The sequence below is a fragment of the Sapajus apella genome, unplaced genomic scaffold, assembly GCF_009761245.1.
Source record: "Sapajus apella isolate SASKATOON/1434 unplaced genomic scaffold, GSC_monkey_1.0 scaffold10, whole genome shotgun sequence".
NCBI lineage: Eukaryota > Metazoa > Chordata > Mammalia > Primates > Cebidae > Sapajus > Sapajus apella.
The window spans coordinates 42,329,699-42,354,939 of NW_022436950.1; the positions used below are offsets into that span (position 1 = coordinate 42,329,699).

The 25,241-nt window shown below is 39.5% G+C and overlaps 1 protein-coding gene across 7 annotated transcripts in view; it reads left to right on the forward strand.

The window, feature by feature from the left end:
* Nucleotides 1-25,241, forward strand: part of ANKRD44 (ankyrin repeat domain 44) — a 335,610-nt gene that overhangs the window by 201,708 nt on the left and 108,661 nt on the right. For all 7 annotated transcript variants that reach the window (XM_032277674.1, XM_032277673.1, XM_032277675.1 and 4 more), the window contains exon 10: nucleotides 15,840-15,954. In XM_032277674.1, the coding sequence (XP_032133565.1) occupies nucleotides 15,840-15,954 (115 nt within the window). The remainder of the gene's footprint in view (nucleotides 1-15,839; nucleotides 15,955-25,241) is intronic.

The window sequence follows — 25,241 nt, forward strand, 5'->3', positions numbered from 1 at the left end:
TTTAAATTTTAGAGTTCACTGTAGTTTCCTAAGATAAAACTTATTAAGCTAATTGGGCAAAAGTAGGAAAAATGAGATGACTCAGAGGAAAAGCAGGTAAGGATGTGATATAAAATCATAAAATCACAGGCTTAGGATGGGTGTGGTGGCTGATGCCTGTAATCCCAGGTACTTTGGGAGGCCGAGGTGGGTGGATCAGCTGAGGTCAAGCATTTAAGACCAGCTTGGCCAACATGGTGAAACCTTGTCTCTACTAAAAATAAAAAATTTAGTCGGGACTGGTGGCAGGATGCCTGTAATCCCAGCTACTTGGGAGGCTGAGGCAGGAGAATCGCTTGAACTTGGGAAGAGGAGGTTGCAGTGAGTGAGATCGTGCTCTAGCCTGGGTGACAGAGTGAGATTTGTATCAAAAAAAAAAAAAAAAAATTCACAGTTTGACAGAAACCTGGGAAAGTCACATAATATAGTAATTTTCGTTTCACGACAAAGGTATACTTGAACCATCAGGTTATCACTGAAGCCAAAGTACTAGGGAGTTCAGTCTACATCTTGGTTCATGTAACTCATAGTGGGTCATGGCCAGCAGCATCTGTGAGTGGGTTGACTTTGACAACACAACTTCTGTTAGCAAATTTTAGAGAGGATTTTAAAAAAACAAAAACCAGGTTTAGTTCAGATTTTAAGCTGACATTCCAGGTCAATCCAGCAGTTCCTATTTTTAGTTGACCCACATTTCTACTTCTCAAAAGTTTGATATTAGTCAGTTTCCTTGGACTTGTATTTTTCTCATCTGTAAGAATTTCGGACCACATACACTTGAATTACCAGTGGCACTGAGTTATGTCTTAGGCATTCAAGACATAAAACAAAGAAGTCATTTGACATTTGGCTGGAAGACCAGCCAGTGGAATTATGCTTAGGAAGCAAAATATCTGCAGCAAAGCCAAGGAAATTTATAAGCATTCCGGTGAAGCTGTAGGGAAAGAGAAATCCTAACACGTTTCCAGTGAGCCAAGGAAGGTAAAACGGAAATTCACTGTGCAATACCATTATTTCTAATTTGAAATATGTGCTGTGCCGTTGACACTCATTTTATTGAAAAGGCCACTGGGTTTTATTTTGCTGAATGTAAATAAAGGGGGTAGGGGGCAGTGACCCTAGTCTCTTTCGAGCACGTCTCTTATGCCACTGTATTTCTCAACCATTTTTCAGAAATAATGTCCACCCCCTTAAAAAGGCAAGCAAAACTTTCAAAACAAAACTTTTAGAAACAAACAAAACTTAAACGGCTTTGGTTCCCTTTTAGAGCAACTTGAAGCTCCAGAGACAAGGCTGGAGGGAGAATAATCTTTCGAGTTCTGGGCACTGCCTTCCTGCAGGTTTATCTCTGTGTGTCAGGCCATGCTGTTCATCTCCATGATGCATCTCGCCTCTGTCCTGCTAGCATGCCCACAATAGTCTCAGGGGACTGCTGGCAGCTTTGGCCTCTCCAAGAGCCATGTGGGCTGGAAGACTTCTGTGCCCTGCCTGGATATTCTTGCTAGACTTTTTTTTTTTTTTTTTTTTTGAGACAGTCTTGCTCTGCTGCTCAGGCTGGGGTGAGATGGGTGATCTTGGCTCACTGCAACATCTGCCTCCCAGGTTCAAGCGATTCTCGTGCCTCCGCCTCCCAAGTAGCTGTGACTACAGGTGTGCCACCATGCCCAGCTAATATTTGTATTTTTAGTAGAGATGGGGTTTTGCCATGTTGGCCAGGCTGGTCTTGACTTCCTGGCCTCAAGTAATCCACCTACCTTGGCCTCCCAAAATGCTGAGATAACCGATGTGAGCCACTGTGCCCTGCCGTTTCTAGATTTTTGAGTTGGGGAAGGCCTAAAAGAGATCCTGTCTTTCATCCTCTGTGATCAGGGGATCTTTGTTTCAGAACTTCTCTGATTCTTGGTTGTCCTGGCATCTTGCTTATGGGTTGGGTGAGGTCCAGGGGCCTGAACTGATAAGGATATAGTGGCTATAATATATAGCCTATTATGTATAATGATAAAGCTAAGTGCTGATAATAAAGCCAAGTGTTCACAGTGTGCCAGGCACTTGGCTAAATACCCCTTATAAAGCCTTTCAACCACCCTGTGAGAAAGAGGTACTATTATTATCTCCATTTCAAAGATGGGGAAGCTGGGCAGAGAGGTTGTCACTTGTGTCTGGATACAGGGCCAGTATGTTGAGGAACAGGGATCTGAACACAGGTTGTCTGACAATAGAGACTGAACTCTCAACCACCACGCTTATAAACGTGATCTTCAGAAACCAATGGTGTTAAAAAATAATTCCTTTGAAAATTGAATTCCATTTACTGTGAGAGTCACTTATATTTGAAATAGAGTTGTCCTGGTGAAAGGATGCTTTGGTATTCTCTTTTCTCAACTGACAGCTTTTTTGCATTCATAACACATGTGAAAACTGTGAATTCTTCCATTTGACCTTTTTTTAATGCCCTTGGGGAAAAGAAAAGGAAGTTCTTTTTTTTACCTCCTGTTTGTTGGCTTCCTTCTGGGAAGAATCTTGGGCTGTTGCTGGGACCCTCCCTCTCCAGAGGCTTATGCCACTAGGGTCTGGTATCAGTCCCCCCAGAGTGGGGCATAACCCAGCAGGAGCCCCTCTGTCCTCCAGGACCACATGGGCACAGCATTTGGCTCCCTGAAGCAACTAAACGTGCTACTGAGGAATGTTCTTTGTATTTATTTGTTTTCTTTTTTTAAAATTATTTATTTATTTTACTTTAGGTGTATACTATATCTGGCATTTCTCCCCATGTTCTCCCTCCCTACCCTACCCTCCCTCCCCACCTCCCATTGTCTCTCCCCTATCCCCTGCAACTGTCCCCTGTGTGTGAAGCTCCTCTCCCTGAGTCCACATGTTCTCATTGTTCAACACCCACCTATGAGTGAGAACATATGGTGCTTGGCTTTCTGTTCCTGGGTCAGTTTGCTGAGAATGATGGTTTCCAGATTCATCCAAGTCCCTACAAAGGACATGAACTTATCATTTTTTATGGCTGCATAGTATTCCATGATGTATATGTACCACATTTTCTTTGTCCAGTCTATCATTGATGGGCATTTGGATTGGTTCCAGGTCTTTGCTATTGTACACAGGGCTGCAGTGAACATACATGTGCATGTGTCTTTATAGTAGAACGATTTATAGTTCTTTGGGTATATACCCAATAGTGGGATTGCTGGGTCAAATGGAATTTCTATTTCTAGATCCTTGAGAAATAGCCACACTGTCTTCCACAATGGTTGAACTAATTTACACTCCCACCAACTGTGTAAGAGTGTTCCTGTTTCTCCACATCCTCTCCAGCATCTGTTGTCTCCAGATTTTTAAATGATTGCCATTCTAACTGGCATGAGATAATATCTCAGTGTGGTTTTGATTTGCATTTCAATAATGACTGGTGATGATGAGCATTTTTTCATATATTTGTTGGCCTCATATATGTCTTCTTTTGTAAAGTGTCTGTTCATATCCGTCACCCACTTTTGAATGGGGTTGTTTTTTTCTTGTATGTCTGTTTTAGTTCTTTGTAGATTCTGGATATTAGCCGTTTGTCAGATGGGTAGATTGCAAAAATTTTTTCCCATTCTGTTGGTTGCCAATTCACTCTAATGATGGTTTCTTTTGATGTACAGAAGCTCTGGAGTTTAATTAGATCCCATTTGTCTATTCTGGCTTTTATTGCCCTTGCTTTTGGTGTTTTAGTCATGAAGTCCTTGCCTATGCCTGTGTCCTGGATGGTTTTGCTTACGTTTTCTTCTAGTGTTTTTATGGTGTTAGGTTTTATGTTTAAATCTTTGATCAATCTGGAGTTAATTTTAGTGTAAGGTGACAGGTAGGGGTCCAGTTTTTGCTTTCTGCACATTGCTAGCCAGTTTTCCCAACACCATTTATTAAACATGGAGTCCTTTCCTCATTGCTTGTTTTTGCTGGGTTTGTCAAAGATCAGATGGTTGTAGATGTGTGGTGTTTCTTCTGGGGTCTCTGTTCTGTTCCATTGGTCTATGTCTCTGTTTTGGTACCAGTACTATGCTGTTTTGATTACCGTAGCCTTGTAGTATAGGTTGAAGTCTGGCAGTGTGATGCCTCCAGCTTTGTTCTTTTTGCTTAGGATTGTCTTGGCTATGCAGGGTCTCTTGTGATTCCATATGAAGTTTAAAGTGGTTTTTTCCAGTTCTGTGAAGAAGGTCATTGGTAGCTTGATGGGGATAGCATTGAATCTATAGATTACTTTGGGCAGTATGGCCATTTTTACGATATTGATTCTCCTAACCATGAGCATGGAATGTTTCTCCATCTGTTTGTGTCCTCTCTTATTTCATTCAGCAGTGGTTTGTAGTTCCCCTTGAAGAGGTCCTTTACATCCTTTGTTAGTTGTATTCCAAGGTATTTTATTCTCTTTGTAGCAATTGTGAATGGGTGTTTGCTCTTGATTTGGCTCTCTGTTTGTCTGTTATTGGTATATAGGAATGCTTGTGATTTTTGCACATTGATTTTGTATCCTGGGACTTTGCTGAAGTTGCTTATCAGTTTGAGAAGATTTTGGGCTGAGACGATGGGGTCTTCTAGATATACAATCATATCATCTGCAAATAGAGACAGTTTGACTTCCTCCTTTCCTAATTGAATGCTCTTTATTTCTTTTTCTTGCCTGATTGCTCTGGCTAGAACTTCCAATACTATGTTGAATAGGAGTGGTGAGAGAGGGCATCCTTGTCTAGTGCCTGATTTCAAAGGGAATTCTTCCAGCTTTTGCCCGTTCAGTATGATATTGGCTGTAGGTTTGTCATATATAGCTTTTATCATTTTATGATACATTCCATCAATACCTAGTTTATTGAGAGTTTTTGGCATGAAGGGCTGTTGAGTTTTATCAAAGGCCTTCTCTGCATCTGTAGAGATAATCATGTGGTTTTTGTCTTTGGTTCCATTTATGCGATGGATTACATTTATGGATTTGCGTATGTTGAACCAACCTTGCATCCCCGGGATGCAGCCTACTTGGTCATGATGGATAAGCTTCTTGATGTGCTGTTGCAATCTGTTTGCCAGTATTTTATTGAAGATTTTTGCGTTGATGTTCATCATGGATATTGGCCTGAAGTTTTCTTTTTTAGTTGAGTCTCTGCTTGGTTTTGGTATCAGGATGTTGTTGATCCCATAAAATGAGTTAGGGAGGATTCCCTCCTTTTGTATTGTTTGATACAGTTTCAGAAGGAATGGAACCAGCTCCTGTTTGCACGTCTGGTAGAATTCGGCTATGAACCCATCTGGACGTGGACTTTTTTTGGTTGGTAGGCTATTGATTGCTGCCTCTACTTCAGCCCTTGTTATCAGTCTATTTAGGGTTTCAGCTTCCTCCTGGTTTAGTTTTGGTAGAGTACAAGTGTCTAGGAATTTATCCATTTCTTCCTGGCTTACTGGTTTATGTGAGTAGAGCTCTTTGTAGGGATGGTAGTTTGTATTTCTGTGGGATCAGTGGTGATATCCCCTTTATCATTTTTTATTGCATCTATTTGATTCTTCTCCCTTTTCTTTTTTATTAATCTGGCTAGCAGTCTATTCTGTTGATCTTTTCAAAAAACCACCTCCTGGATTTATTGATTTTTTGAAGGGTTTTTTGTGTCTCTATCTCCTTCAGTTCTACTCTGAGCTTCGTTATCTCTTGTCTTCTGCTAGCTTTTGAGTTTTTTTGATCTTGCTCCTCTAGTTCTTTCAATTTTGATGATAGGGTTTTGATTTTAGATCTTTCCTCTGTTCTCTGGTGGACATTTATTGCTATAAATTTCCCTCTCAATACTGCTTTAAAGGTGTCCCAGAGATTCTGGTCAATTGTGTCTTCATTCTGGTTGGTTTCAAAGAGCATCTTTATTTCTGCCTTCATTTCATTGTTTATCCAGTCAACATTCAGAAGCAAGTTATTCAGTTTCCAAGTGGCTGTGCGGGTTTGAGTGTGTTTCTTGATCCTGAGTTCTAGTCTGATTGCGCTGTGGTCTGATAGACTGTTTGTTATGATTTCTGTTCTTTTGCATTTGCTGAGGAGTGATTTGCTTCCAATGATGTGGTCAATTTTAGAGTAAGTGCAATGTGGTGCTGAGAAAAATGTATATTCTGTGGATTTGGGGTGGAGAGTTCTGTATATGTCTATTAGATGTGGTTGGTCCAGCTCTGCATTCAAGTCCTGGATATCCTTGTTAATTTTCTATCTCGTTGATATGTCTAATATTGACAGTGGAGTATTTAAGTCTCCCACTATTATTGTGTGGGAGTCTAAATCTCGTTTTTAGGTTGTTAAGAGCTTGCTTTATGTATCTGGGTGCTCCTGTGTTGGGGGCATATATATTTAGGATAGTTAGCTCTTCCTGTTGTATTGATCCTTTTATCGTTGTGTAATGTCCTTCTTTGTCTCTTTTGATCTTTGTTGGTTTGAAGTCCATTGTATCAGAGACTAGGATTGCAACCCCTGCTTTTTTTTTGTTCTCCATTTGCTTGGTAAATCTTCTTCCATCCTTTATTTTGAGTCTATGTGTGTCTTTGTATGTGAGATGTGTTTCTTGAATACAGCACACCGATGGGTTCTGACTTTTTATCCAGTTTGCCAGTCTGTGTCTTTTGATTCGGGCATTTAGGCCATTTACATTCAATGTTAATATTGTTATGTGTGAATTTGATCCTGCCATTTTGTTACTGGCTGGTTTTCTTTTTCATTAGTTGACTCATTTTCTTCATTGCATTTTTGGTCTTTGCCAACTGGTTTGCTTTTGCAGTGACTGGTACTTGTTCCTTTCCATGCTTAGTGTTTCTTTCAGGAGCTCTTGTAGGGCAGGTCTGGTGGTGACAAAATCTCTAAATAATTGCTTGTCTGTAAAGGATATTATTTCTCCTTCACTTATGAAGCTAGTTTGGCTGGATATGAGATTCTAGGTTGAAAGTTCTTTTCTTTAAGGATGTTGAATATTGACCCCCACTCTCTTCTGGCTTGTAGAGTTTCTGCCAAGAGATCTGCTGTGAGTCTGATTGGCTTCCCTCTGTGGGTGACCTGACCTTTCTCTCTGGCCTCCCTTAGCATTTTTTTCTTCATTTCGACCCTGGTGAATCTGATGATTATGTGCCTTGGGGTTGCTCTTCTTGAGGAATATCTTTGTGGAGTTCTCTGTATTTCTTGAATTTGAAATTTGGACTGCCTTGCTAGGCTTGGGAAGTTCTCCTGGATAATATCCTGGAGTGTGGTTTCCAGTTTGGATTCATTCTCCCCATCATATTCAGGTACACCGATCAAGCGTAGATTAGGTTTTTTCACATAATCCCATATTTCTTGGTGGCTTTGTTCATTTCTTTTTACTCTTTTTTTCTCTTGTATTGTTTTCTCTTTTTATTTCATTGAGTTGATCTTCAATCTCTGATATCCTTTCTTCTGCTTGATTGATTTGGCTATTAAAACTTGTTTGCTTCATGTAGTTCTCGTGCTGTGTTCTTCAATTCCATCAAGTCATTTATGTTTTTCTTTAAGCTGCTTATTCTAGTTAGCATTTCGTATAACCTTTTTTCAAGGTTTTTGGTTTCTTTGCATTGAGTTAGAACATGTTCCTTTAGCTCTGAAAAGTTTGTTATTATCCACCTTCTGAATCCTGTTTCCGTCAATTCTTCGCACTCCTTCTCGGTCAAGCTGTGATCCTGTGTTGTTGAGGAGTTGTGGTCCCTTGAAGGAGAAGAGGTGTTCCGGTCTTTGATGGTTTCACCTTTTTTGCACTGGTTTTTTTTTTTTTTTTTTTTTTTTTTCTTCCCATCTTTGTGGATTTACCTGGCTGTGGTGTCAGAGAGCTGCTTGATGAGGTCGCTTGTCTGCCTGTGGGGGCGCTACTGGGTTTCTAGGGATTCTTTCAGGTTACTAGGGAAGCTTCCTGTTTCTTTTTTGTTTATGCTGGGAGATTCGGCCCACCTCTTCTGACCTGTAGGTGCTGCTGGATTGTCAAAAATGCCTCCCGTTACTACGTAGGCTCCCTGTGTTTTTTGTTAAAACATGTAGCCCAGTCCCACCCCTCTAGTAGTGGGTTATGCCCTTCCTCCACTGGCCTGGATCATTCAGGGTTCATCTCAGACTGTGGCACTGGCTATGCAACCCACTAGAGTCAGAGCTTCAGCCCTCTGGCGGTTGTGGAGGAGGTTAGGACCCGTCCAGCCGCAAAGGGCAGTCTCCCCCTTTCAGCTTTCTCTCTCTGGTCATGGGGTAGGGGCCTCCCAGCTGATCCCGCTTATAGCTCCCTCTTTCTCCGGGCGGGGGGAGGGGGGCGATAGCTCAGTCTGCAGACCCTTATTCAACTCCGAACTTGGACTACAGGCATGTGCCACCATGCCCAGCTAATTTTTGTATTTTTAGTAAAGATGGGGTTTCACCATGTTGGCCAGGATTGTTGTGATCTCCTGATCTCGTGATCCGCCCACCTCAGCTTCCCAAAATGCGGGGATTACAGGCGTGAGCGACTGCGCCCGGCCAAAAAATCCACTCTTTTTTTAAAAACCCACTGTTTTTTAGTTAGTAAGCAAAGACTACCCCTGCTATCCAATCACGTTGTTTGCTGTCTGAAGCTGTGTTGTCATAGCGAGAGAGGGAAAGGAACTGACCCAAGATACAATCTGGTGTCTGGAGGCTGATCTCACCATTGGCCTTTGGCAGCCCCCTTATATGCTGTCCAGCAGGTTACCCAAGTTCAAAAATGTTTTTTTCTTACCCAAGTTCAAAAATGTTTTGTTGTTGTTGTTGTTGCTGTTGTTGTTGTTTTTTTTAAACAATGACACACATTTTATTGCAGAAACTGGGGAAACTGGGGAGAAGCATGCCTTTTGTCCCCAGGGAGAAGGCAGGAGTGAATTGGCAGGGGAAAGGGAAGGGTTTTGGGGGAGAGGGGAGGTGTTTTCTTCACAGAAGCTTTAAAAATAAATAGAATTTGAAAAGAAAGAGTTACGTTCTAGGTTAGGATGAGTCAGTGTGGGATTTTTGACCCTTTGGCTCACAGTCCTGCCAAGGCAACTTAAACAGCTTACCATTCTTGTTTGTGCAATGAAAAACTAATTTCAGATGAAAGCTTAAAAGATGCAAATTAATTATCCTTTCTGACATGCTCTGTATACTTCTAAGCTGGCAAATGTTTATTTTCCCCACTGGTTGTCAATGATCAATCACCAGTATTTAACTTGCAACCTTCAAATGACAAACAGTGAAGATATTTCATTCACATTCCAAGCAAGTTATAAACATTTTCAAATGAAAATGGAAAGGTTTGTGGAGTGATTCTAAGCTAGAAATGCACTTATCTAGAGGTGCTGCTTAAATAGAAAACATATTTTCCGATAACAAATAGTCTCTCTTTTATTTTTCCACTAACTTATGATGTTTTCCTGAAATATATTTTAAATGATAACAAAAGCACACATGGGCAATAATAATAATTATTATTTTTTGAGACAAAATTTTGCCTTGTCACCCAGGCTGGAATGCAGTGGCTCGATCTCGTCTCACTGCTACCTCTGCCTCTCGGGTTCAAGCAGTTTTCCTGCCTTGGCCTCTCAAGTAGCTAGAACTACAGGCACTCACCACCACACCTGGCTAATTTTTGTATTTTTAGTAGAGACAGGGTTTGGCCACGTTGGCCAGGCTGTTCTTGAACTCCTGGCCTCAGGCGATCCACCCACCTCGGCCTCCCAAAGTGTTGGGATTACTGGTGTGAGCCAGTGTGCTTAGCCAGTTATCTATATTTTTATAGTGTTAAATTGACTTATAAGGTGAAAACAACAACTACAAGAAAAAAACTTTATCAGCTTAGACCCTCTGTTCTATGCTTCCTGATACTTTTCACTCTTCTCTTTCTGTATCCAGTTTTTGGCATACGTGAGGCTCTAACACTTCTTAAGAATGATTTGTTGAATCTTGGCTGGGGAGGATGTGGATTAATGAAGTGTTTTTCCAGGGCAGACTTCCCTGTAGTCTGGGGATCTCTGTCTCACATCTCCTTGGATCAGTTAGACAGTTGGGGCTTTCAGGAAGACCACCGTGGGCAGTTCTGATATGAATACATGCACACTGGATTGCTCTGAGGCATCTGAGGAGACCGGGTGGCTGCCTATCTCCAAAGCTACCATCAAGTCATAAAATGATCGCAATTGGACACTTCTAAATTCAGATCATAGTGAACTATCTGTTGAGTCCCTAGAAGATCATAGTAACTAACTTTATTTTTTTTATTTTTTTCTGATTACAAAATTAGTACATGGTCACTGAAAACTAAAGTCATGAAAGAGATTCCCCATGGTTCCCACCAATGTGTCTCCTCAGCCCTATCCCAAGAATTTTTACTGGCAGTTTGGTGAAACTTCTGGATTTTTCTATATATTTAAGAATATATGTAAAGATATTTAATTATTACTTTACAGAAGTGATCATACTCTATTATTTGGACAATTCATTTAAAAAATAGGGCTGGACATGGTGGCTCATGCCTGTAATACCAGCACTTTGGGAGGCTGAGGCAAGCAGATTGCTTGAGGTCAGAATTCAAGACCAGCCTGGCCAACATGGCGAAACCCCATCTCCACTAAAAATACAAAAATTAAATGAGCATGATGGTATGTGCCTGTAATCCCAGCTATTTGGGAGGCTGAGGCAGGAGAATCACTGAAACCCAGAAGGCAGAGGTTGCAGTGAGCCAAGATTGCACCACTGCACCCCAGCCTGGGTGACAAAATGAGGCTTCATCTCAAAACATAAAGTTACTAAAGGAAATCATCCATCTCAACAACAACAAAAAAAGCAAAACAAAACCTAAAACAACAACAACAACAAAACCCATTATGACACAGAAACAAAGACTTGAAGAAAGATCAGTAATTATATTCAGGTTGCCATTTATATTTCTCTGTCCCAGTCAGTTAAAAAGAGATTCCCTTTTCGTAAACAGCTATTAAGTTGCAAACCCCCAAATGGGCAAACTTATTGGCAGCAAATTGATTTTCAAACAGAATTCTACACACAGGAGTCTTGAGAGTGAGGCAGACATCTAAAATCCTGTGTGTGCTAACTGGAGTTTTTGAAACGATTGTCCCCTTCACAAAGTGCACATATTTTTGGTAATCATTTCACTTTGTAGCAAATATTTGTATACTCTAGCCCTGTAGTACTCCTGGCTAGAAAAAGCATTGTTTGCTGAAAATAAATCTTAGGGAGTTGTTAGTTATAATGACCAATAGTAGGATTCATTGGAATGAAGGACCATATAGATCTGATGAGGACCTTATGGACAGTTTTACTACAAGAGACAGTATCCTGGCCTGGAAGGTAATGCTCTTTCCCCAGGTCTGAGAAGACTCTCAATGGCTTCTTTTTGGCATAGTGCTCGAGTATACTGCTAACAGAATGCTAATGGGTACAGCCTTTCTCAAAAGCCTTTTGCCTGTGTGTATCAGGGGTCTCCATACTTTTAGCCAGTAGCCCTACTTTTAAAAATGTTGCTGACTGGGCACGGTGGCTCACACCTGTAATCCCAGCACTTTGAGAGGCTGAGGCAGTGGATCACTTGAGGTCAGGAGTTGGAGACCAGCCTTGCCAACATGGTAGAACCCTGTCTGTACTAAAAATACAAAAATTAGCCAGGTGTGGTGGCAGGTCCCTGTAATCGCAGCTACTCGGGAGGCTGAGGCAGGAGAATTGTTTGAACCCAGAAGGCAGAGGTTGCAGTGAGCTGAGATTGCATCACTGCACTCCAGCCTGGACGACAAAATGAGACTTCATCTAAAAAAAAAAAAAAAAAAAAAAAAGTTACTAAAGGAAATCATCTGAAATGTAAAGACTATTTCTAAATATGTTCATTCCTGTGTTTTTCTTAGTAGCAAAGATTTGGGTATAGCCTCAATGCCTATTAATTGAGGACTTGCTAAATAAATTCTCTAGATACTGATATTCATGTAGTCATTTACAGTTAATGAAAAAAAATTAATGTAATATAACATTAAAGGAGAATGTAGGATTAAAAAACTCTTTCTACATCAGGAACCCGACCATGGGAAAATTCTACATACATGTGCACACACACACACACACAACTGGAAGGAAATATTCCAGCATATTAGTACTGACCATCTGGGATAATCAGTGAATTTATAGACGACTTCTATTTTCTTCTTTGTATTTCTGTTTCATTTTCTATTTTACTGCATCTTCCAAATTTTCTACAATAAGAAAATAATCAGAAATAAGGCATTTAAAACAAATGTATCACATCTTTCTAGATTGATCAAACCTATTCATATATTTATATTTCTCTGGGTTTTATATTACTTATCCTGGCATATATAGATTTGTGTATATGGTTTAGATATCACCCCAAAAATAAACCTCATACCCATTAGCCATCACTCCCCATTCCTCAGCCCCTGGAAACCACTAATTTAGTTTCTGCCTCTACAAATTTGTTCAGGCTGTTTCCTTGAATTTTTAGTCTTTTAGGCATTCAGGGAACATTTATTTAGTCAGTCAACAAACACCATCACCAAGATAAACTCCAGATGGATCAGTTATCTAAATCTGAAAAAGAAAACCTTTCCAGTATAGAAAACATTTGTCAATTTATTTGTTACCAGGGTATAGGGAAAGCCTCCCTAACTACAAACTCAAACACGGTAAAAGACTAATACATTACCTGCCCTCCTCCTCCTCCAATTTTTTTGATGGGAAAAAAAATACCCAAAATAAAAAGCAAAACCTGTGGGAAAAATATTTGTAACATGTATTGCTGATAAATGAGTAATCTCCGAAATAGAGCTTACTCATTTTAAGAGTTATTGAAAATAACTTGTTCATTTTTCTAAGTTTGTGTGGATGTCCTTAAACATATGAAAAGATGTTTAACTTCCCTCATAATAAGAGAAATGCAAATGAAAGCTGCAGAGAGATACCAGTTCTCACCCATCAGATAGCAGATGTTCAAAAGCTTGACAAGGCTATAAGGAAAAGTGCCTCCCATACAGTGCTGGTTAAAGTGCAAAATTGCACAGTGTCCACAGAGAAATCTGGCAAAATCTAACAAAACCACACACTAATTTTTTCTTTGACCTAAAAATCTCCATTCTGGAAATTTATCTTGAAGATACATCTAACAAATATGAAGCAACATATGTATGAGATTATTCACTGTAGCATTCCAGATAATAGCAAAATGTCATTTATAACCTAAATGCTTATATATAGGGGATGAGTGTACTAAACTAGTACGTCTGTTTAATGGAAAAAATTAAGCTGTACAAAAATGAGGAAGATCTCCAAGAAGCGATCTTTAGAAGTGAGTTCTAGGATACACTCTTAAGTAGGGGGGGAATTTTTTTTTGCAAAGAGCAGCACAGAAGCAGAAACTAAAACAAATGAAAATGATTACTATAGGGTATGTATGAGAATGAAGAGGAAGGTATAAGAATGAGTAAGGCTTTTAAAAAATATTATTTTGACTTTTGAAACGTGTTTTACATATTATTAAAATAAAATAAAACCCAGCAAAAAAAATTTGAAAGAATCGAATGAACTTATATCGATAATATAAGCATACAGTAAAGAATTCAGGTAACTTGTGAACAAAGTACTCCCTGCATATGCTAAAAATCATTGTGGGAAAGTCTGTTGGGAAATCAGATATCTGCACAGTCTCAAAGTATCACCCCACAAATTATCTGTTAATTACAAAGGGGAAAAGACATTTTTGTAGTAAGTGTGCTGGCAGACACCAACTTAACCACATAATCAAGCCCTTTTTTTTTTAACTGCGTTAAAATATACATAACATAAAATTTACTGTTTTAACCACTTTTAAGTGTACAGTTAAGTGGTATCCGGTACATTCTCACTGTTGTACAATCATCACCTCCATCCATTTTCAGAACACTTTCTTTTCCCAAGCTGAAAATTGGTACCCATTGCAAGTAGTCAAACTTTGCATCACCTGGGAATGGAATAACTGTGCATGTGCTAAGAAAATACAGTGGGAGGGCTGGGCACGGTGGCTCACGCCTATAATACCAGCACTTTGGGAGGCCGAGGCGGGTGGATCACGAGGTCAAGATATCGAGACCATCCTGGTCAACATGGTGAAACCCCATCTCTACTAAACATACAAAAAAATTAGCCGAGCATGGTGGCGCGCGCCTGTAGTCCCAGCTACTCAGGAGGCTGAGGCAGGAGAATTGCTTGAACCCAGGAGGCGGAGGTTGCGGTGAGCCAAGATCGTGCCACTGCACCGCAGCCTGGGTAACAAGAGAGAAACTCCTTCTCAAAAAAAAAAAAAGAAAATACAGTAGGAAGCACACATCTGCTCTGGGCATTATTGCCAAAATGTTTAGGCTGAATCTAATAATGAAGAAACCAAAGACAACTGCAGAGTGCAGAGCATCTGACGCAGCTCCTGGTTTGGCCACCAATAAGATCAATGACACAAGAAAATTTAAAAAAAAAAAAAAAATGGCCAGGAGGATTGTTTTGGAGTAATGGAAACTAAAGAGACATGACAACCAAGTGCTATGAGAATTTTTGGTTGGATGCTGGATTAAAACAACAAAATAACTATTATAAGGACATTTTGGGGACAACCTGAGAAGTTGGAATAGGCACTAATATTACATAAAATTATTTTATCAGTGTTAAATTTCTTGGGTACATTGATGGAATTGTGGTTATATGAAAAAATGTCTGTTCTTAGGAAAAACATTCTTAGTGGTAAAATGTTATGATATGTAACTTTTTAAATGGTTCCTCAGATCAATGAATAAATAGACCAATTGTATATATACATACACACGAAAAAGGGAGAGAAAAAAAGAAATTTAGTGACATAAAAACTGGGGCAAAAGAAGGCAAAATAAAACCTAATAACAATACTATATTATTAAAAGAAGTATAGATGTTTATCATCATAGTGTTTATACATTTAGGCATTTTCAGTTTATTGTCTATGCTTTTACTCATTTTAGTCATCATATTTTAAGCTAGATCATCAAATTACATGAAATTGTTTCCTGAACTCTCCATCCCCTTTGGTTCTTATGTTTTAGTGTGAGGTTTATATATGTCTTTAATTCAGCAGGGAAAATGAAAATTGAACATGTCTTCAGAATTACATGACATTGTTCATTCAGAGCAGGTATTCAGTTGTGAGATTTTTTTTTTTTTTTTTTTTTTTTTTTTTTTTTTTTTGGGACGGAGTTTCGCTCTTGTTACCCAGGCTGGAGTGCAATGGCGTGATCTCGGCTCACCGCAACCTCCGCCTCCTGGGTTCAGGCAATTCTCCTGCCTCAGCCTCCTGAGTAGCTGGGATTACAGGCACGCGCCACCATGCCCAGCTAATTTTTTGTATTTTTAGTAGAGACGGGGTTTCACCGTGTTGACCAGGATGGTCTCGATCTCTTGACCTCGTGATCCACCCGCCTTGGCCTCCCAAAGTGCTGGGATTACAGGCTTGAGCCACCGCGCCCGGCCCTTAGTTGTGAGATTTTGAATCCTTAACTATGACAATACGGAAAGATTTCTCAAAAGTATTTCTAATAGACTTCTGTCTATACAGATATACTACTACTAATACTTCAGATGGTGATTTGTCCCCTTAAAAAGCATTCTTGTACTTCAGAGCAAAGATGCACAACTGGAATAGGAAAGAAATCTACATTTGGTCGATATGAGAGACTAGCAGAAAACGTAACACCTGAATCAACCTGAATCTTTTCATTATCCTGTATTAAAATATCTCTTTCAGGAGGTGAAATTGACTGTGTGGATAAGGACGGCAACACTCCTCTCCATGTGGCTGCAAGATACGGTCATGAGCTTTTGATTAACACCTTAATAACCAGCGGAGCTGACACAGCCAAGTAGGTTACCGCAAAAATATGGTGGAATCATTGCCTCAAGTGGGAATACTGCCAAAAAAATTCTTCTGTGCAGTAGTAGCTAGTTCTCATTTATCCAGGTGAAAGTGGATCTGTACCATTACAGTAAATAGAAATTAAATTTGAAATAAATAAAGTGCCTTTTAATGGCAGAGGCCTTTTAAAAACAGAGGCAAAGAAGAACCAATTTTATTTTTTAGCTTCATTCAAATGAGGTCTATTTCAGTGGTTTTAATTAAGGAAACTTGAACTTTATTCCTAACTTTGCTTTCTAATATTCTCTGTCCTTTCCAATGCTTATTATTAAACAGGAAAAATAAAACATAACAGCCGGGCACGGTGGCTCATGCCTGTAATCCCGGCACTTTGAGAGGCCGAGGTGGGCAGATTAGCTGAGGTAGGGAGTTCAAGACCAGCCTGACCAACATGGAGAAACCCTGTCTCTACTAAAAATACAAAATTAGCCAGGCGTGGTAGCACATGCCTGTAATCCCAGCTCCTTGGGAGGCTGAAGCAGGAGAATCGCTTGAACCCAGGAGGCAGAGGTTGCGGTGAGCCGAGATCGTGCCATTGCACTCTAGCCTAGGCAACAAGAGCGACACTCCATCTCAATAAGTAAATAACATAACATAACATAACATTATAACATAACTGGGCCAATTCAGAACTTCTTCAGAGTGCTCATTCAGCTTTAATGATATGGTTATAGAGTACAATTGAGGAAATTTGCTATGTAGTGAAGGGGGGACCTGACTTTACTGTGCACTTCAATTCAACAAAAATACATAAAGCATCTATGCTGGGTGCTATGGGAGATTTCAGAGGATTAAGTTACCTAGTTGGTATCTTTAAGGAGCTCACAATTTTGTTCGAGGCCCAAGACTCACTTAAGACAAAGAACCATGCAAGATTATATATCATAAAGTTCTAAATGAAACAGGACTTAAGTGGCACATGTTTGGTGTAGATAATCTCTGCTGCCCAATATAGACAGGGAGGAGAGAGCTCAAAAGTGGCCAGTGTCTTCTGAAAAGGCTTTAAGGAGAAGATGAATTTTAGGTAGGCTTTAGGGGCTGAGAATTATCTGAGTACTGCAGAGGGTGGCAGCCATCCCAAACAGAGAGGAAAGCAGGAACAAAACAGGCAGACTCCACACCAGGGAAGAGTTCGGCTGACAGGAGAGAATGTGATGATGCTGTGTGTCACCCAAGAGCAGGACCCAGTGATGGTTGGGAGCCCAGGCTTTGGTGGGTGCTCCCTTGACACCAATCCACGCTGCTTCCCATATGAGCTGTGTGACTTTGGGCCCATTGCCTCATTGGAAAAATTGTAGTAATAATAGTATTTATCTGTAGGTTTATTATGAGGATTAAATGACTTAGTTACTAGTAAAGCTCTTTGATATCTGGTAAGATCTGTATGAGTTCTATTAATACATCTGCTAAGGTTATTAAAAAGATAACCCATGTTAAAAGCTCTGTGAACAATGCCTGGCATGTAGTAAGCTATCAATATATGTCAACTATTATTTTATTATTTATAATAGGTAGTAGAACTAAACTAAAGAGGGCCTTCAATGCCTGAATAAAGAGTTTAGCCTTGATCACAGGGACTGTGTGTTACAATAACTGAATTTTTAGAAGAAAAACAGTGTGAAGACAGTGTATCTTAGGAATTCTATTTTATTTGTCAATGTTGTGCAACACAATTGAAAGTCTTATATGAGAATGAGCTAAAATTGAAATGGTCTGGGAAAGATGTAGTGGGATCATGAAATCAGATTCACAGAGGGTCCGTTGTTCTGGACTTAAAGTGAGCTATGGGAAGCATTGTGGTAGATTGGTAGGCTATAATGGTTTATTGTCATCAGTTCAACATTAAGTTGAAGGGGGTTCCAAACATCTCCCAGTCTAGTGGTAGAGTTAAGAACACACACAAATGACTGTGTATTGTCAAGCTTGTTAAGATGGATGTTTGGACCAGGCTGTGGGAACAGAGTGAGAGAGACACTAATTTTCTGGGTCTCCCAGAAGAGATGATGTTGTAAAAAAAGAAAGGATATGTAGACGTTTGCCAGATGGACAGAATTATGGGGTAGAAAGAGAAATGCAAGCAAGGAGGGTTATCCCAAGAAGAGGGAACAGTTGTTATAAAGACATAAATATGTGAACATGCTAAAAGCACATTTCTAGAGCTGTGACATTGGATGTTTGGTAGGTGGAGTGGAAAGAAATGAGGTGGAAAGGCTGGAAGAGCCACATCTCAAAGGACTTTGCAAGTCCTGCCAAGGAATTAGATTCCATTCTGAGTCATTCGGAAGCTGTTAAAGAATTCTAAGTGGGTGTAGAACAGGTTGTGTCTAATGATTCCATTTGTGTGTAAGAAAGATCTCTCTGATAGCAGTCCAGACATATTGGAGGCAGTCCAGGCTAGAAACACTTGGCAGCCTCTTGCAAATGTCCAGGGAAGAAAAGATGAGGTCTTGGGCTAAAGATGAGGCTGAGGGATGACAGAAGAGGGGAATGCTGACAAATAGTATTAGCAGTGGGATATCTCTTTACAGAAGAAGAGAATCTGGATGTTGCAAGTTAAAATAAGCCTTTCAGTTTTGTGGGAAGAGCTCTACACTAGGATTCAGGATGCTCTTACCAGGTTCTGGAGTTCCCAGGCAGATCGTGGATGCCCAAAGCTAGAGATAATAAATGCTCAGTGTTAATTCAGCAAAAGAAAAAATATTTAGGCACCAACTGACTTTACCTGTAATGTGTTAATATTTTCAGTGGTTTTTTTTTTTTCCAGCTTTGGGTTACTTGGGGAATTTTAGCCAAATAATCATGAATTTCTGATTTTCTTCCAGACTTGAATTCATTTTAGGAATAAAAATTAGCTGGATCCAATAGTCACTAAAAATTTTCTCCTAAAAACCATTTATACAATATGATTAAAGTTTATTTCCTTATAATTATGTTGCTTTCAATTTATGGAAACACAGACTATGTAGTAAAAGTGCCTTAAAAATAACATTGTTGTTCAAGTATCCTTTTATTCCATTGTCTCTGCTATATCCTAGGGACACAGATGACAGAAACATTGTCTCAACCTCAAAGAGCCATGTCTGCTTTCTTTGTCACAACGTATCTGGGGATGTGACATGCTACCTTCAGTGACAGTGATTTCTTATGGCAGTGATTATATGTGTGCGTGTAAGTGCCTTCGTGTGTTTGTGTGTGTGGGAGAATGGAAACCACCCTAGAGCAAAATATCAAAATGAAGGGAAAAGTAATTGGAGAAGATTAAATTTGCCAAAAGCCTCTCAGAAAATCACTGTTCTCTGGATTCCTTATAGGATTATTAAAGAGGAGAAAAATAGACCTTTCATAAATAAGTTAAAAAAAAAAAGCATTTATGAAAAGAACCCCTCTTCATTCATAAGCAATGTAGCCAAATGTATTTAAAAAGAACTCTATATGACAAGTTTTATCATTATTACTTTCTTAAGGATTTATTTGAATCTAAAATAAATGTCAGCCCTTGATTAGAATGTTCTTTGTTATTCTTTTTGCTTCTCTGAACTTTAAGTCAGAGCAATTTCCTATGGTTTGACTCAGTGCTCATGTAACTTTATGTGGTGTCCAAGCCCTCTGGTTTATCTTCTTTCATTTTGTTAGTTTGGGGCACTTGTCTCTAGGATTTTAATTCGCCTATCCCGTTACCAATTATGCTTTCTTTTTCTGCTTCAACTGCAGCAGAATTAGGGGTATTGTAGTTTATAGATAACTGGCTCTGACATTCACTCATTCATTAAATATTGGTTGAGGTCCTAAGTAGTACATATGATGCCAGGTTCTGGGATGATCGAGGTCCCTGCCCTTGAGGAATTTATAATCTCTTGGGGGTAAGATTTAAACAAGCAATACAATCATGAATGCTAAGTGTGATGCCAGAGCAATTTCTGGGTGCCATTTGGATATGTAAAAACATATCTAAGACATGGAACCCAGCCTCACAAGACTAGAGAAGGAAGAAGTAATGGTTAACCAAGTCTGAAGGATGACTAGCAGTTAGCTCATGGTAGCAAGGGTCTTTTAGATCCTTAGTATGTGGTTATTTTTATTATAATGTCATGTGAATATGTATAAACATAAACTAGATAAACTCCTTAGGCTTTTGACATTAACAAATTAATATATTTAAAAATTACAAAATACATGGAAACAGAAACCAACACCATTCATGTTAACTGCACAATTTAGTAGTAGCAAACTGGGCACTGCTCTGAGGGGTTTCATTTAACTTTCACTGTAACCTCCTGGGGTTATGATGGTTTATATTGCTATGATGATCCCCATCTTACAGGTGAAGTAAATGAGGCACGGAGAAGTTCAGTTACCTGCTCAAAGTCACAGAGCCAGTAAGGGGTAGAAATGGGACTCATCTTCGGTCTGTTGGATCTGGAGCCTCAGCTACTAAGCATATGGCTTGCTGCCTCTACATAACAGATGATGTGATAGTTGACATTTTGCCAAAGTGAAATCACCATTTGTGTAGGATTACGGTCCTGGTGACTGAGGTGCAGGCTCTTTAGAGTTCGTATACACTGCAAGAATGCAGGTTTTGCAGTGGCTTAAAGTGGTGGGACAGTGGACTTGTCATGCAGCGCAGAGCCCCTTATTCAAACTACTGCCAAATTTCATTTATATGGAAAGCTCAGGTACTGCATTATCATTGACCCTTCCTAGGTTCAGCCTTATCACTTGTCCATTGAGTCCATCTTTATTCTTTTCTCACTGGCCCATGCCAGTACTGCACAAACACCAGTGTGGCCCTCAATACAAACATGGACACTGAAAGTAGGCAGAGGTATGCAGTGATAAAGGGCCACTCTGGTGAGCCAAAAAAATGCTTTTATGCCAGTTGTTTTAGATTATTATCAAAAGGAAAAGACAAGTTAAAATTCTCAGAACTCTCGAGATCCCAGAGATATTTCCAGTGCCTCAGAGATGCACTGATTAGTTTGAGAAATAATGAGAGAAGCAGTAGAGAAAGATAAGAGCGTTTCAGGTGAAGGGACTGGCATGTGCAAAGGCCTGGGGGCAGGACAGAGCCAGGTTCTTACAGGAATGGAAACATGTTTATTGAGATTCTAGAATATGCAGATTAGACAACAGCCAGAGCGACAAGGGGCCTCTCGAGCCACTTTAAAGTGTTTAAACTTGATTCAAAAGGAACCACTGAAAAATCTGTTCATTGCAAATAATAAGGACCGGGTCTCATGGTTGCCACTTAAGGGTGCATACCAAATACTTGGAATTGCATAGATAAAATGCGTAAGAGATTGGTTTGTTTAGTTGAACCGATCATTTGGTAAAAACCATAAGATTATCTTATTCTAAATTTAGGAAGTGTTTTTGTCTCACCCACTCAGTGAGCAAAGCTAAACCATTCCCACTTACGCAGAAAGATAACAGAAATGTTAACTGATCATGATTCATTCTTGGCTTTTAAGGAATCACACCTGATTTTAAGGAAGTACATGTGATTACAACTTCAAAACTCATGTACTGCTGATTACCAATTGAGCTTATACAAATTTCAAGTGCAACAATCCTACTAGCATGTATGGTAAAGGATTTCTATGTGCCTGATGCTCTATTTTAGCACTACGTGAACATTATCTCAATGGGCCCTTACAGTTGCTATGTGATAGAGTCACTGTGATTATCTTATTTTCCTGAGGAAAGAAGCATTATGCATTTACCAAAGATGAAGTAGATAGCAAGTAGCAAAATGAGGACTCAAACCCCAAGTTTCTGACTCTGTCACCTTAATCATGTGTTCTTTACTCAAATGGCCTAAAGAGAAGGTTCTAGAAAAGGCTGGATGTAGGGAGGGCAGCCACATCTCCCTGATGCCATGGAGAAAGCTTCAAAGACCCCAAATTCTAATCGTGTAAAGGCTCTTTCTTCACCTGTAATAGCTCTCTGCAAGACAGGCCTGCAGACCTCATTTATTCTGAAATAACTGGGTAGGAGATGCCAACTAACAGCTAAATTAGAACTAGCTAATATAAATGTGTTCCATTAATTTAATGACTGGTCAAATAAATGTGGCAATTTAACTGGAATTGGTCTCCTCTTTCCTGTAACTTATGCATTGTTAACTTTAGTGTGATTTGGCGCCTGCATTCTTGATCTTCCTTGGCAGAAGGAAAATCTGCCAAGGAAGATCTTACTTCATCTTACTCTACCTTACTTCATCAGGTATACCTGATGACGTAAGAGTGATGCTTCTTAATTGGCTGAGATAGCCAAATCCTAATTTTCCTGTGAAAGGTTTATAATCCTTCCTTTATGATCAGTTTTATTTTATAACAATAAAGTAGTAATTTTATTTTGAAATACATAAATCATTTCTGAATTGATCCAGGGACACTGAATTCTACTTTTCTCTCCAATGTTGACTTGAAAGTTAGTTTTACTACTTGAACCATAATTTCATATGCAAGTGCAAATGCCATACCATTTGAGTCTGTACTAATCTGTTTTCAAATTCTACACTGAGGTAGTAACTTTTTATTCACTGTGGAATAAAAAATATATAAAACAGAATTTTTACTAGACCTTTTAAATTAGAGTAGCTCTATCTCTCTCATCTTCTCAGGTTTGTAAGGAGCAGTGAAAAAAAATCAGCGAATGTAGAGTATGATGAATTATCTAAAGACAGGGGTTTTAAGTGGCAAGGTTGATTGGAAATATTGGTAATAAGGTTTATAGAATATATCATATTGTTGCTGTTATACTATCACTTATAGTTTTTGTTTTCCCGTTTGGTTTCTTATAGAGTTTGATGCTATTTCCTCTAATTCGTTTGCTTATATTATTTTACATAAAGATATATATGGAACTTTATAAACTATATTGTATATGTATTATGTGTATATATTTTTATTTATGGGTATATATGAACATATTTTGTGTGTGTGTGTGTGTGTGTGCGTGTGTGTGTGTGTGTGTTTGTATGTATTTAAAGAATGAAGAAGGCTCAAAAAAATCTTGAGAAATCCAGTTTTTGATTCCAGGCACATTCTTTCAGGAATGAAAATATTCTATCCATTTTCCTCTTCTAAGTGTCCAGATATATTTAATCACATATTTTTGCCTTAAATTCCCAAAACAAATAAAATGATTAGGTAAAATCACATTAGCTTTAAGTTCCATTTAATACGTAGGTTTTAAAACATGTTATGCTCTTAAAAAAAAAAAAGAATGCTTCTCTTGAATCAAGAGGGAACAATATAAATAATAGCATAAGTAGAACAGCTTCTCTCCCGTCCCCCACCTCCCTCTCCCCTTTCACAAGCATCAAGGTCATCACTGATGCAATTGCATTTCAGAATTTTTTTGGTAAATGATGAGAGAGGCAATTACAAGCAGTTCTTCTCCACATGACGCTGCCTGGAAGACAAGCAAATTGCATCACTTGATGGATGCCAGCTATTACACACACTGGGCTGGAATCTCCATATAGGGAAAGGAAAACAAACAGAGGGAAGACTGAACAAAACCATCAGTACATGGGAAGAAGCTATTATGGAAAGAGAAAACGGTGGTTAATTGCTAACAGAATTGAATATTGTAAAACACTGAGTACCATGAAATGTCTGTGAATGTGTATGTCCTTTCATGCAGTCACAAACATACACCATCATAATAACTTTTGAGATGGTAAATAAGATGTATGTACCCAAAGCTCAGCAAATTCAAATCATATGTGTTTCTTTATGAAGCATGGAGTCTGAAAACAGGCCACTTTGTGCCAGAGAGGAGACTTAGGTAATTAATACTGCAGGGTGTAAACAGATACAGTCCCATACTTGCTTGTATTATGCAGAAGATTTAAACAATCTGAAATGTATTCTTTGATTAAAATGAGATGTTATGAGGAATGGTCACTAACATTATAAATGCTTGTAAGTACACAGGAATCACCTGGTGATGCTGCTTGGTACGAACTACAATTCAGCACATGGCTTTGGGTCCTTGTTGAAAAAGATGTAGTAGGGAAGAGGAGGAGGATTTAATCCTGAAGGCAAAAAGTGCTGCCATCAGAAGGCTGCCTGTCCCTTAAGGGGTCATCCGGAGGACTGTGTTGTGGTGGGGGTTGACCTATAAAGTCCATTTCTAAATTCTCTCTTTAATACTACTAAGTTAATGAAATATATGCAAAGTAATGTTTATTTCCCACTCCCAACTGTGTTTTTTTGTGACTGGTATTGTGATGTGGGTTGGAAGATGAAGTTTGATCAGCAAAAGACAAACATTAGTTTTTATTCTCATCCAAAACTTTATTTTCAACAATATAGCCATTATTAACTCCTAGCAAAGTGCTTGGGACATGATACAACAATAATAGTTTTTTATCAAATCAAGAAATAAAACAAGGGCTGAGCATGGTAGCTTATGCTTGTAATCATAGCACTTTGGGAGGCCAAGGTAGGTGGATTGCTGGAGCCCAGGAGTTTGAGACCAGCCTAGACAACATAGCAAAACCCTGTCTCTACAAAATACACCAAAAAATTAGCTGGGTGTAGTGATATGCAACTGTGGTGTTCCCAGCTACTTAGGAGACTGAAGTGGGAGGAACAACCTGAGACCAGGGAGGTCAAAGCTGCAGTGAACTGTGATCACACTTCCTTCCCTGACCCCTTTGTGGGACTCGAAACAAGGGTACCTTGCTTACTCAGCCTGCCACTCTCAACTCCTCACAGGAAGGAGCACGCGAGCTAATGCGTATGGGAACTGGAGTGAATGAGTGCTGGAGTAAACTCTGTGCAGGCCCAGCAGTGGCATCCAGGTGGGGGTGCCTGCAATTCCCAAAGCCCCTCGAGGGCATGTTACAGTGCTCTTTTAGCTCTGCCGTCCACTGTTGGCTTAAGTGTTAACAGCTCAGTGGGCCCTTTGCCTTTTTGGATGAGGCAGCTGCCCTCCACCAGCGAGGGCAAAGGGCCAGAGTGACAACCTTTTGTATCTGCACCTGTGGCTCCCGAGCTCTTGTTTGGTGTCCAGAAAAAACGAGGTCTCATGAACAAATTGAAGGATGGTAAATGCAGGGGATTTTATTGCTGATGAAAGTGGCTCTCAGTGGGAAGGGGAGCTGAAAAGGGGATGAGATGGGTAGATAATCGTCCCCTGAAGTCCAGCTGTCTCTGGCCAGATTCTCCTCCAAAGTTATGCCATCAAGCTGTCTCTCTGAAGTCAAGCCGCTTCTCT